Source organism: Stenella coeruleoalba (assembly GCF_951394435.1).
Source record: "Stenella coeruleoalba genome assembly, chromosome: 9".
NCBI classification, from domain to species: Eukaryota; Metazoa; Chordata; class Mammalia; order Artiodactyla; family Delphinidae; genus Stenella; species Stenella coeruleoalba.
In genome coordinates, this window is record NC_137155.1 from 86,396,535 (window position 1) to 86,410,787 (window position 14,253).

The 14,253-nt window shown below is 39.1% G+C and overlaps 1 protein-coding gene across 4 annotated transcripts in view; it reads left to right on the top strand.

Moving 5' to 3' along the window:
* EXOC4 (exocyst complex component 4) overlaps positions 1–14,253 on the top strand; it is an 831,307-nt gene that overhangs the window by 641,189 nt on the left and 175,865 nt on the right. For all 4 annotated transcript variants that reach the window (XM_079931122.1, XM_079931120.1, XM_079931121.1 and 1 more), the window contains exon 12: positions 11,712–11,848. In XM_079931122.1, coding sequence (XP_079787248.1) covers positions 11,712–11,848 — 137 coding nt within the window. The remainder of the gene's footprint in view (positions 1–11,711; positions 11,849–14,253) is intronic.

Below are 14,253 nucleotides of genomic sequence, written 5' to 3' on the forward strand. Positions count from 1 at the left end.
CTTGGGAAAATGAGGTAAAGCTCAAATTGACTTTACGGTGGGCAGGCTGGAGATGCCACCATGGGTCATGAAGACTATCACACACCCCTTGCAAGTGAAGAAAAGAGAGTAACTTATTCAGTATCCCCGAAGGCAGTCAGCGTTACAACTATGTTTGCAGCCCAGGTCTCCTGATGCACGGTGATGTGATTTTTGCCCAGTGGTGCGTACTGTTTTGCTCAGCGTGCAAAGGTCACGTAGAACGGTTAACTTTATCGAATGAGCTGGAATGCTGGTTTTACAACAGCCAGTTTTGTTAAAAACAAGATCTTTTTGAAATTCATGAGCTCTTCTCAAATAGTCCCTCCCAGTATAAGTCATAACCGCGTTGGATCTCTACCCTTGAACGAATTTCCGCTTGCACGCTTGCATGCTTCCTCACATACTCTCTCCCCCAAATAATTCCATATGTTCTCGTTTCCTGGAAGCCAAGCTCCCTCCTCATTCTCCTCCTCAGAGGGCTCCGGCTCTCTCTTCTGAGATGCCTGAGTAACTGAGGCTGAAACGATTTGGAGGCAAACTTGTCAGCATAATTGATGATTATATGGTGTGAGCCACCAAAGACAGGTGAGCCTGCACAGAGTGGAACAAATGCCTGTATCTCCCGCTGGGTTCAGCCGGACTTCCTCCTCTGTCACGTTGATTTATATATTTGTAGCTCTTCCCTAATGAATTGTGCCCCATTGTGGGTCATTGCAACCTCCTGCTGGGGAGACCTTGCCTTTGCTAGGAGAAAGAATTGTAAAGGTTCTGCTCTGTGAATTTCCAGGTTGGTTTGTCTGTTGGTGCTAAGTAGAGTGACTGGGGACAGGTAATCTTTAAAAGGGCAAAATAGTCACATAATAGGCTTGAATAATACCACTGCGTCAAGAAAGGGGTTTCTGTGAATGCAGGTGCTTTGCAACTTGACAGAAAGTAGTCCGAATTGAATGAGAACTTGAGAAATATAAACAAATACAGGCATTTAAGACCACCTTTGTTGGCAGCTTGGTGTTCTCGAGCTCTTTAAAAACCTCTTTCGAACTGTTATACTTGTTGCTTGAAACTGCTTTAAATGTTAGACTTGCTAAAAAATAGGGATAATGACTGCTCTACTTTCTCACAATCTGTTGGGATATTGATTGAGATATTTATGAAGTACTCTGAGTTCTCAGGAAGAAGGGTGTTAGAAAATGCAATGGTGATGATGTTGGCAGGGCATGGAAAATTATGCGAAAATATAATTTCAGAAAGATAAGTTTGAGACAGTTTGAATTATTAGCCTGAGCCTGTCTGGCAGTCTTATGTCCTTATGTCCAAACCTTTTGTCTTAGGTATCAGTTCTGGGTGGTTTAAGAGGGCAGGGTATCAGGAAAGTGTGAAGAGATTAGAGCCCTTGCTGGCTTAAAACTGTCACTGAAGAGTCTCTTGGCTGCTGGCATTGGAGTGACCTGTGCCTCCAGATAGCTGGTCATCCCGGAGAGCCTAGGACCAGGAGGGTCCAGTCTTTACTTCCTGCCTTAACTCCATCCCATCCACTTGCTGAGCTCCTTCACAGCTTCCTGTAAACCTGGTTCTGGTCTCACCAGTCGCAATGCTGAAACTGTTATCTGAAGGTCACAGTAACCTTCCAGAATCAGTCCTCATCACCTCGACTGTGCTGCACCGGGCATTGTGGAATGCCTGGAAAAATTAACTCATCACTTAGCACTTCTGTGTTTTTTCTGGAAGCAACTAAAAATTCAGGCTGCCTGAGTTCAAATCCCCACTGGAATTACAGCTTTCTAGTTGTGTGACCTTGAACAACTCTTTGATTTCTTAGTGTTGGGTTTCCCCAAATAGGAATATCAAATAGGAATAATAGTAGCCATCTTATAGATAGTAAATACATATTATATAAATAAAATGTATTAGGGAGTTAAATGAGATAATGCATAGTAGATGTTCAGTAAATGTTGGCTAGATTGACAGATGGATGATGGGTAGGTAGCTCATTCTAATGTTCACATTTATATTATAATATACATGCTATTTATATTTGCTGGTATATCCAAAATAAGACAGGAAACCAGGGTACAGTATTTGAGTATTTTACCTTTGTTAATCAAGTCAAGAAGGGGCTAGAATTTGATTATCTTTGAATGTATGTTTTCTATAAGTTTATATTTGTTCTTTTTCATGCCTTTTTACTTTTATGTGGCTTCCTGTTATTAATTTTTTCTTTGAGTAAATTACCTTAAAAAAATAAACTTATATTGGTTGGGTTAAGGAAAAGAAAGTTCGGGTTTTGTTTTTTTTTTTTTTTAATGTGTATCGACTGTAGAGCATGGAATAATATTGGGTCCTTTGAACAGAAAGAGAATGTTTCAAAATATATAACTGGGAAATAAAATTCCTGGGGAGACTATGACCTGGAGTAAGTCTTCCATTGGAGGTTCTTATTTCTCCATCGGAGGATTTGTGAGTGGTTGGTTTATTTCTTAAAAGTTGGAAGCCCTTACACTACCTCTCTTACTTGAAGCTCTTCTCCCTTAGCTTTTCTAGTACTTGTTTCTAGTACCTCTGTCAACCCCCATGTGCCAGCCAGGTCCATCTTCACCTGACACCATTTTTGCCAGGAGAAGGCACAGTATGGGGTAGTAAAGAGAACATTGAAATGGGAATCAGAAGACCTGAATTCTTCTTTTTTCCTTTCAAATCTCATTTCTTTTTTTTTTTTCATACTGTTTTTAAGATTTTCCTATTTATCCTTGGTTTTCAGCAATTTGATTATAGTGTGTCTCACTGTAGTTTTTGTCATCTTCTGTTTGAGATCTGTTGAGCTCCTTGGATCTGTGAGCTTATAGTTGTCATCAGATTTGGGACTTTTTCTGCCCTCATTTTTTTCTGCCCCTCCCCACCTGCTTTGGGAGTATCAGTTGCACGTATACTAGGTTGCTTGGTGTTGTCCCACAGTTCACTGACTCTCTCTTCCATCATTTCCATCTCTCTTTCCTCTGTGTTTTATGTTGGATAGTTTCCATTGCCATGTCTTCCGTCTCTCTTCTTGTCATGTTCGTGTTTTCCTCTGTGTTCTTGAACATAGGAGCATATTTATAACGGTTATTTTAGCCTCCTTGTCTACCAGTTCTGTTCTCTGTGTTCTTTCTGGGTCTGTTTCTCTTATTTGGTGCTGGACGTGTAATTTAGGTGCAGCATCGGATGCCGGATTCTGTTGTAGTCTTTTAAATATTGCTGAGCTTTGTTTCGGACACAGTTTATGACTTAGAATTATGCCATTTATTTCAAGGTTTCCTTCTAGGATTTGTTAGACATGTCGACGTGTCCAGGGCAATCTTTAGTCCAAGGTTAACTTGGCCTCACTATGGTGCCAGTACCTTTCTGAGGACTCCAGCAGATCTATTGGGTGTCCCATTCCAGCCGGTGGGAACATGAACCACTCCCGCCCCTGTGTGAACTCTGGGAATTCCACCTGCTCTTTCCAGGTAGTACTTTCACCAGCCTTGCATGTTTCAGCTCCACAGGCACAGATCAGAACTCAGCCAGAGATTTGAGGGCACTCTTGATGATCTACAGAGATCTCTCTCCCTCTCTGGATCTCTCTCCTTCTTCCTCCTTCTCTCCTCCCTCCTTCCTCCTTCTCCCCTTTCTTTGTGCAGCTCCCTCCTCTCCACTATTTTGCCTCATAAAACTCTAGCTACCTTAACGTTCCAAAACTCCAAGTTCTATCTCAGCTCAGCAAGGCTTCCAGGCACTGTTTAAGTATCACCTTCCTGCATTATGGCCTGGAAACACCAGCTGGGGCATCCATAGGGCTCACTTCATTTATTTTCCTTCTCCAGTGTCTGAAAACTATTGCTTCATATATCTCCTCTTGTGTAAACCAAGACCTCAAGCTATTTTATACCAAAATATTTTAGTATTACTCTCTGCAGAGCAAGAGCATTTTCTTATCAAAATAACATTATCACTGTTACCAATGTTAGCAGTTAGTTCTTAATATCATGTAATATCTAGTCCATTTTGAAATTTCCCAAATGTTGCAGAAATGTTCTTCTCAACTGGTTTGTCCAAACTACGGTTCCATCTAGGACCATAATTGTTATGTGCTTAAGAGAATTTGACTGTGGATAGCAAGTTGCTTTCAGCTCTAGAATTAGGATTCTGAGCTCCACTACCTAATACACTGCGCTGCTTCTCTCCATCTGCAGGAAAAAGCCCTCAGCTTGTCACTCAGGCCTTCCACAAGCTGGTTCCCCACTGTCCAGTCAACCCTTTCTCATCCTCCAACCACCCTTGACTTCTCTTTGCTATTTGTGACCAGCTCACTCCTCATCTCCAGGCTTTGCCTACCTCTTTTCTCTAGCCTGAAATACCTTGTTCCTTCCTTTCCATGAATCCAAACCTGACCCATCCTCCAGATCCCAGTTCAGGCTCCCCAACTCCTATTCTCCTCCGTTGTCTTTTGCACTTTCATCTCTTGGAAAACCACTTGTTTCTTGTTCTGAATGATGTTATCCCAACTAGATTATCATTATCCCCTGGGAAAAGAGACCATGCTTTATACCAAGAACATTGCTTGGCAAGAAAAGAAGTACTATAGCTGCTAATTTTGTTGCTAATATACTTCTGTCTCCCTCCTAACATGTAGCACTATGTAGTTTGCAGGATAGTAACCTTAAAGTGCTTTTGAATTATGTGTGTGGTATGTGTGTGTATGGGGGGGGGGAAGGGTGGAGTTGGAGATATTTCTCACTAGTGCTAATGCTCACCTATTCGTTGATTTATTTCTCCTCTCTGGGTTCCATTACATATCAAAGGGAATGGATAACCTGTCCATAGAGTTATATTGATTTGATGTATATAAGTCAACAAACATTCCTTTATTATTTAGTGTTAGCTTGGGAAACAAAGATGCCCTTGGGATTTCATAGTCTAATTAAGCACAACTGTTGTATACTTCTTTCCCCTTCCCTGCTATTTTGTTTTGCTGTGAATATGAAGTCACAACCTCCTAAATAAACCTCATAAAAAGCCAGCTGTACTTATAAGATATATTAGGCACAGATTTTATTCAACCATAAATGATCCTCTACTCAAAATGTTAAAAATAAATACTATTTGTAATTTACATCATATGTGTTTTCCAAGTTTTCACTTGGCAAATAAATTTTATGACCACTTTTGTGAATTCTAAAGGGATATAGTTTTTCTGATTGCCCAAAATTTGACCTCATATTTTCTTTGTTTAAGCCTACGTATAAATTCTACCTAGCGCTTGAGGCTGCCAGAGCTCCGAATGTATTTCCCAGTTGGTTATATAAGTGTATTTGTCTTTTTCTGAATGGTAGAATGGAACCTTTTGAAATTATCTTCCTACACTTAGAGTGGATCATCTAGTGATTAGTGACATCAGATTGGATTAATTTGTTGTATTTTCTTGGTGGGGAGGAGATATTCGAAATATTTAGGTGTTATGTATGTATATGTTGTAAAAGGACCCTGAGGCTCTAGCTTCGTACTGCTTCTCTACACACACACATGCACACCCTTCATCCCCAGCCGTGAAGAACCATGTGCAATTCCCCGAATCCCACACCACTTCATGTTCATGCTGCTTCATCTGCCAGAAGTGCTTCCCTCCCCAGTCTTTGTCAATCGACAAGTTGCTATTTATCTTTCTGGACTCAGTTCAGTTGTAACTTGCTCTTTCTCAGGACTCCCTGCACCCCTTCGACCCCAGTTCAATTAACTCTTTCCTCCTCCGTGCTTCTATTGCCCAATATACAGATGCCCAAGGTAGCAGCACCTATGAGCCTTTATTGTCCTTGTTTGTGAACTTGTGTGTCTTCTGCTACTAATATCTAAGATGGCAGGAGGGCAGGAAACTTGTCTCATCTGGCTTTTGATCTCCTAAGTTAGCCTAGTATTTGGCATAGAGGACATATTTGCTTAATAAATCTGTATCTATTTAATCCATTCGTTAAATTCCCAGCTCTTTCCCCACAAAACGTCTAAGGCTTCTCAACAGTTCTCATCTATAGCAGTGGTCTATGGTAATATTGCCAACAGTACTGCTACATCTTCACATTTTAAAAATATACCCTAAGTGAAAACCATTATAATGGAAGACTTACACACTCACAGATGGTATTCTCAGACAAATTTTTGAAGGGGTGCCTATTCATTTGTGTGATGGTTGGACATAAATTGTTTAAAATTGAGATTTAACATGTGTGCACGTAACCACCGACCAGATGTCCCTCCCAGTCCCCCCTCCTCTCTTGCAGTGGGTATTAATCTGGGTTCTCAAATGAAACAGAACCATCTCTGGGGGAGATGGCTAGATAGATAGATATGTTCTAGGTGTTTCTAACAGGAGGACCTAATGAAGGTTAGGGAGAGTCTTCCCACACAAAGGAGTTTTTAGCTGAGACCTGAAAGATAAGAAAAAGTACTCTAGGAAAGGAAGACAAGGGACAGAACTTTGCAGGCAAGCGCAAAGCCCTGAAATGAGAATGAAGAACTGAGGCAACGCCACGTAGCCAGATGTTAGGCAAGCAAGAGGAAAATGGCAAATAGTGAGGCTAGAGGGGAATATGGGGCCTAGTGCATTAAAGAGCTTTAAGTTGGTAGAGACATAATCAGATAGAACTTTAACTTTTTTCTTTTGATGTTAAATTTACAAACTGTGAAGTGCACCAATCTTAAGTGCAAAAATTTTTTACACATGTTTTTACTCGTGCAGTAGCTACCCACTCAAGGTATTTCCAGCACCTGGAAGGTTCTCTCCTTCCCATTCAGGACCCACCGCCTCCAAGGGTGGCCACTGTTATGACGCCTATCACCAGAGATTACTTTTGCCTGTTTTTGAACTACAGTAATGACGAAACCATACAGTTGTGCTGCTTTGTGTCTGAATACTTTCACTTGGCATGCACGTCCATGTCACGTGTAGTAATAGTGCATCCTTTTTCCTTGCTCTGCAGTATTCCGTTGTATGAGTATACCACAGTTCATTTGCCCATAAACTATTGATGGACATAAGGACCACTTTTATTATTTTTTTAAACTATTATAAGTAGAACTGCTATGAGGACTTGTGTTCATGTCTTTTTGGTGGACATAAGCACTCATTTCTGTGGGAGACATAAGTCTTTTTGTCTTTTAAAGATTCATTTTTTCTTAAGGATTTTTTTTTTTTTTTTTTTTTTTTTGTCTGCACTGGGTCTTCGTTGCTGCATGTGGTCTTTCTCTAGTTGCGTTGAGTGGGGGCTACTCTTTGTTGCAGTGCGCAGGCTTCTCATTGCGGTGGCTTCTCTTGTTGCAGAGCATGGGCTCTAGGCGTGCGGGCTTCAGTAGTTGTGGCACGTGGGCTCAGTAGTTGTGGCACGTGAGCTCAGTAGTTGTGGCTCGTGGGCTCTAAAGCGCAGGCTCAGTAGTTGTGGCGCACGGGCTTAGTTGCTCTGCAGCAAGTGGGATCTTCTCGGACCAGGGCTTGAACCTGTGTCCCATGCTTTGGCAGGCAAATTCTTAACCACTGGGTCACCAGGGAAGCCCAGACATAACTTTTTAAAAGATTACTCAGCTTTTGAGGTGGAGGATGATTAGGAAGAGCATAGACGTGGCAGTTTCCTCAGTCACCAACCCCCTGGATGCATAGTCTTTTACCAGTTAGCTTATTAAAGGAGCAAACCCATTCAGAATATTTTAAACATCACGCAAATCAAAATATAGATAAAAAAACAGAAAGCAAAATTTCCTTTTGATTTCTGTCATTACTATCATTGTTGTAGTTGTTATCGTTTATGGCCAACCACAGCTTAGAGCTGATGGTAATTGGAAGGACAATATGGAATGACAAGTTTTGGTGACTTGTAGTTGGATGTGTCCCCATAAGCAGAAACATTGTTGTCATCGTCAGACATTCGTCAAGCCCTCTCCCTCCACAGTTGCTGGTGTATATGTATGGTGTAGTGGGGTGTGTCTCAAGTGGCGAATGGATTTACTCTATGTTTTCTTTCAAATTCTTCCTAAAGTAGTTTTCCAGGACCCTAGGTTCTCTGCAGCGTCTCTGAACCATCCCTGATTCAAGGGCTAAAACAGCAGACATACAGAGACTGCATTTTCCAAACTAAAGTTTTATGAGTTTGTACTTCCTGAATTGTGTGTGTATATATATTTATGGATTTCCATTATAGAAAATAATACAGTCAAGTGAAATTAGGAATGTTTTGGTAGCAAAGTCTAAGACTTTTAGTCGTAATAAGTGTTCAGTCTTTAGAGCCATGGGAATTAAGGTACAGTAATGTAGTAACAAAGAGGCCATGGTCTGATTCCACTTTACCAAATCAGGCTTTTGACCCACTATTTTACATTAAAATTATACTCTAAATCTGTCTTTTCATTCTGTTCTGAATGTGCATTAATTCATCTGATAAACATCTTTTAGCACCTTCAGTGTGCCAGATACCTTGCTACTAGGCAGTAGAGATATGAAGGTATAGTCACTGATCAAAAGGATTTTGTAGTGTGACAGAAGAGACTGTAAATAAAGAAGTGAACCAGTAGTCGCCATACCCCAATAGGGCTTGGGCCAAATGGACAAGGTCTTCAGTGTCCAATGATCTTCATTCATTCATTCATTAAAATTTTTAAGTTCAGAACCAAAGAGCTGGTCCTTATATACTGTCCTCTTGTTTTAGATTGCTGATATATCCCTGTAAGAAACTTTAGTTGTTTATTTTTCATAGCAGTGGTTTTTTTTTTAATTGTCTCAGCTATCCTGGGATATTTTTTCCTTTTCTCATTTTTCATGTCATGCTCAGACTTATTACCTGGTAATAGGTTGCAAGAAATGAGAATTGAGTTATTTTTCAACAAATATCAATCATTTGTGATATGTTTAATAGAAATTATAATGAATAAAATCAGGGTTTTACTTACTATGAAGTCATTATAGTCAACATTGGCAATTCTCCAAATTAATAATGAGACAATAAATCATTTGTGATACCAAAGGGATCAAATAAATAAAAACAGGATTGACCTTGTTAGAAATTTGATATTTTCAGTATTTATCTGTCAGAGCCACTGATTTGGAAATTGTTGTAAATTCTTGGAAAATGGAATCTTTTTTCCCCTGTAAAAATATGCATCATTTGGCAAACTACAGTGTCATTTTCCTTGAAGAGAATGTAGTGATTGATTATCCAGAGTGCTACCATGACAAGGTAAACCAACCAAATAGCTAGAAAATTGTATATAATCATATAGCATCACATAAGCTAATCATTCCCTGCAGGTACTTCCTGTTTACCCCCAAAATCTTTATCTCCAGGGGATATTCCTCTGTGCCTACAATCTCCCCTTCCTCTCCGACTGTCATCAGCACAGTTCTCATCACCCAAAAACACGGGCATAAATACAGACCAAACTGAACCACCCAAAGAGACTTCCCAATGCAAAGATGCCTGTATCTAGTATCCCTCACATATATGACATCCCTCACATTATTTATATGGGTTGACATTATTAGTCCTGTTTCTTTGATTAGTAGTATTGTCCTGAAGATCCTAAGAAATTATAAAACAAGCAAAGGAAGGGAAGGATGGGAAGGTTTTAGAAAATAAGAACACCCGTCTCACTTTTGAGAAGTTGATAATCTAATCAGGAAGAACAAACACACCTAAGATGACCTGGAACAGTTACACAATATTCCCCAAGTCTGCAAGCACCAAGACACCGATTGAGCGATGAGGGCCAGTAGAGTAGAGGAGCCATCACATTATCCTTGGTTACCAGAAGGCTAGATGGAGCCGTCAGAAAGGAAGGGGCTACCCAAAACTGCCCCAGTGTTGATTATCAGTAGTGTAATTGGGAATAGAACCAGGCCCTTTCTCTCAATAATCTGAGCAATTTCTTTGTGCTCATCTTCCCTGCAGTGTTTGTCAGATTTCAAACGGCTTTTGTTAGGATGGCTGCACTCGACTCTCCTTTATTAATTGCTGTCCACGTGTTGTAGGATATCCTGTGCTCTTAATCAGGATGAGGATTTTTGATTCTTCTTAGCAGCATGGGGACATGTAGCTAAGCAGAATCAATTCCTGTCACTCACACACAAACACAGAGGAACAGGATTATGGATCAGGGTGAAGCTGCAGTGCTTTAATCTTAAAATCAATACAGAAAAGGAAGTTGAACTTGTGGGGATTCTATAGAGACTGTAATTTGGTTTCCTATGCAGTTGCCTTACACGGTATAACTGCTCCTTCCTTTTCACCTTCTGATTATTTTACTTGGAGTGTGGGGAGAGGAGAAGGAAAGAAGAAACCTCTAGAACCAAATAGTCCTGAATAAGCATGCATATGTAAGCTCGTAGCTCAAACTGATCCTCCGTTGTGTTGAGAAAAGCTGTACATGTTTATCCATTCTTTTTATGTTTAGAAGAAAAAAAAAGCTAACCCAAATGCTGTACCCCATAGTCTGTATTTAAGCATAATAAAATGCCTTTGATTATTTCAAAGGTTAGTGTCAGGCTGGAAAAAATATTTTTAATGTTTACTTTTATGGCTAAGTCTACATTGCTTATGGAATTCTATATAAATAAATACATATTCATCAAACCGGTTATTGGCCAAAGAATTCCAAGCTTCTAAGCATGTGATTAATATTTACTCCAGTGTAATTGTGCTTCTTTCAAAAGAGGCATGAACTAATGGTTTAAACAACTCTGTCTTTTCTTAACCAAAGATTTAGAATTTATTGAATATGCCTCTTTTCAGATATAACACCAATTTGCTGCACAGTACTATCAGTGTCTAAGATGGGCTTATTTTTTCCCTTGGATATTCCTTTAATTCAGTTTAAAAACATGTCTGAGTCTCTTTGGACACTGCTTCTACAGTGACAAAAACAACAGGAAATACTATGATGTCATGAGAAAAAGTTTGAGGCAGAAAGGTATAGCTAAAAGAGCAAAGTCTGGAGCCCTTGCTTTGTTTCTTTCTTTTTCTAAGCCTGTTTCCTCCTCTTTACACTGGGGATGATTAAGGGATTCAGCCAATAGGTAGGTGTGTTGAGAGGATTAAAGGACATAAAGCATGTAGAGTGCCTAGCTCAGCTTCACACTTGTAAGAATCTAATAAGTGTTCATGATTATCATGATTATTCTGTGAGTTTCAAGTGAGGTAACATATGCTGTATATGTGAAAACATTCTACAAGCTGTAAGGCACAATACAAATGTTAGTTGTTATTCTTAATAGATTGATGGTTTTGAAACTTTAAAAAACAAATCCTAGAAGGCTTTTTCTTTATGCTGCCTGTCATGAGTCCCTCATCTCAAAGTATAACCTTGGGGGTGATAAATCAGGCTTCAACTGAATATGCATTTTCTTTCTTAAAAGGCGCAGAGATATCTTGTAGATGCCAAGAATTCCATGAAATCAATAGGAAATTCCCTGTCCTGTGTCCTTCCATAAAAAACACTTTCTCAGGTCTTTGGAAGATTAGCACTATGTAAGATACTTATTTTGTTGTTGTTTTTCAGGAGTATTTTTAAATGTCACATCCTTCTAGGAAAGCTCAAGTGTCTTAAGTGATCACATCCTTTCAGTAGCCCTTCCTTGTCGTAAACATTACTCGAGTCAAAACACTCATGAGTTTCTTTGTCCTCTCTGTGTTCTTTTCCAGAGCACAATCATTGTAGAGAAGACAGTGCAAGACCTCATGAACCTGATGCATGACTTGAGTGCCTATTCGGATCAGTTCCTCAACATGGTGTGCGTGAAGCTACAGGAGTACAAGGACACCTGCACTGCAGCCTACAGGTAGAGCTTCCGTTGGAAGCTAAGCAACATCAATTTAGAACTTGACCTTTGGGGTGGTGGCTGATACTGCCTTTATAGCCTAACTTTCCGTCATTGTAGAAAAGGACCATCCTTGAGTTTGTCAAGAGGCCTGATGAGAACATGTGCCAAAGAAATAGTCTCCTAGACACGTATAGTCATACCAGCAGAGGGAACGGAAGGTACAAAGGGACAGAGCCGCTTAGGACTGCCTTTGGGTGGCTTCGATGAAGTGTCAGCCTTGATTTTTATGAAAGTCTAGAATCATAAGATGTATGTTCCTCAAGGAAATTCTGGATCTTGATTAGCCCCTCCTGTGATTCTAAAAGATCTTTAAAGTAAAGCAATTTGGAACTCTTAGTAACCCTTAATAATCTATAATATGATTTCTTTTTAGTCTGTCCAAACGTATTCCTCCTGATGTTTGACCTATAGCCTTCCTACTGTCATGAAAGGATGGTTACCCTGTTTAGCATCAATGGAAATGAAAAATCATTGTTATGAACTTGAAAACCTTTAGTTTTCCCTCTGATTTCTTTTCTCTGAGTTCACAAATCTCTTTGAGCTTGTGGAAAAGATCATAGCACTTCTTGTAAAAAGGTAATAATAGGAACAAATTATGGTCTGGTTGACAAGACATGAAACAATTAGAGAAGAAAAGAATGTATAATAAAATACTAAATTTTATGTGATGTATAATTAAGGATAGATGGGTACAGTATAGTATATCATCAGGTACTACTTGTACAATACAGACTATAAGAGCAGAAGGAATAAAACACGAAAAAGAGTGACAGGTTGATTGGAGTCAGGAAAGATCTCACAGAACGTGAGTTAGGTTCTGGACCTTAGAAAGATGGGTGAGATTTAGGGAGGTGGAAAGAATAAACAGGGGCATTGCAGGGATGAAGAGGAAGCACAAACGTAGTTGCCTGGTATTCAGAGGGGGATTAAAGGAGGAGGAGGTTTGAATGGAACAGAGTTCCTAGGAGAAGGTAGTAGGAAGTAATGTTGAATAGGAAAAGTAAGACCATATAACAAAGGATCTTAAAAAATAAGACTTGGGGGGCTTCCCTGGTGGCGCAGTGGTTGAGAGTCCGCCTGCCGATTCAGGGGACACGGGTTCGTGCCCCAGTCTGGGAAGATCCCATATGCTGCGGAGCGGCTGGGCCCGTGAGCCATGGCCACTGAGCCTGCGCGTCCGAAGCCTGTGCTCCGCAACTGGAGAAGCCACAACAGTGAGAAGCCCACGTACTGCCAAAAAAAAAAAATAATAATAAGACTTGGAAATTTAGATGTTGACTAGTAGATGATAAGGAGCCATTATAAGTAAACCAGGGAGCAGTGTTCAGGGAAGATTAATCTGGCCAAGGAATATAACATAGATTAATGCTTAACCTCCTTCACTCCTGCAGTAAGTAATATTTATCCACAGTTACAAGAACCAAATAAAGAAAAGAAACTCAGAGAGATGCATTCCCAATAATATTTTACTTTTTTTGTTCAGTAATTATTCATCAGGAATGATAATACTTTTAGATTAAAATCATACACATAATCAACAAGTGTGCTATATGCAGTTGTGTACCAACTGATAATTCTAATGGCACTTCAAACAAAAGATATGTTAACATTTAGTCTTTTGGTAAAGAAAATTTTAATTTAAATTTTTTAGATTTTAATTTGTACAAATAATTTATTTTTTGCAGAAAACTACAAATAGAGTAATGGTAAAGTACTTTAAAGCATAAAGATATATTCCAATAGGGTAAAACTTGGTGAGGAAATGAAATAGAAATAATAACTGAAAGAGAAAAATGAAAAATACCTAACCATTAAAAAAGAGTTTATTTTTGTGTGTTTTAAATGTATCATGCCCATTCAAATCCCTATGGTATTGAGATTCTGTTGGTTACGCTTAAAATAGTGATTTAAAGAGTCAATATTTATAATGTGCCAAAATTCAATATTTTGTAACCATTAAACTCATGCTAAAAAAAAAAACAGCTAAATTTCAATTTTAAAATGTGGGAAGAGAATATAGTTTTTCAAAATTCCTTTAAGAGATACCCAAACGAAAATTTTAAAAGCCACTGCCCTTGTGTTAGTTGTCTAAGAGTGGAATTTCTGGGCCACAGAGTTAACTCCAAAATGGTTGTATGAATGTCACATCTACCAAATGACAGTCAAATAACATACTTTAAAAATTTACTTTTACTTTAACCTGCATTGAATTTTAAGCTTTTTTTTTTTTAAAGCAAGGCATGTCTTCTTTTTCTTATATTTCATTAAGGGCAACCCATAATTTCTAACAAATAATAATGCCAATGAGTATTAATTATAATGGAGATGTTACCTAACCTGCCCAAGATATAGCAAAATTGACA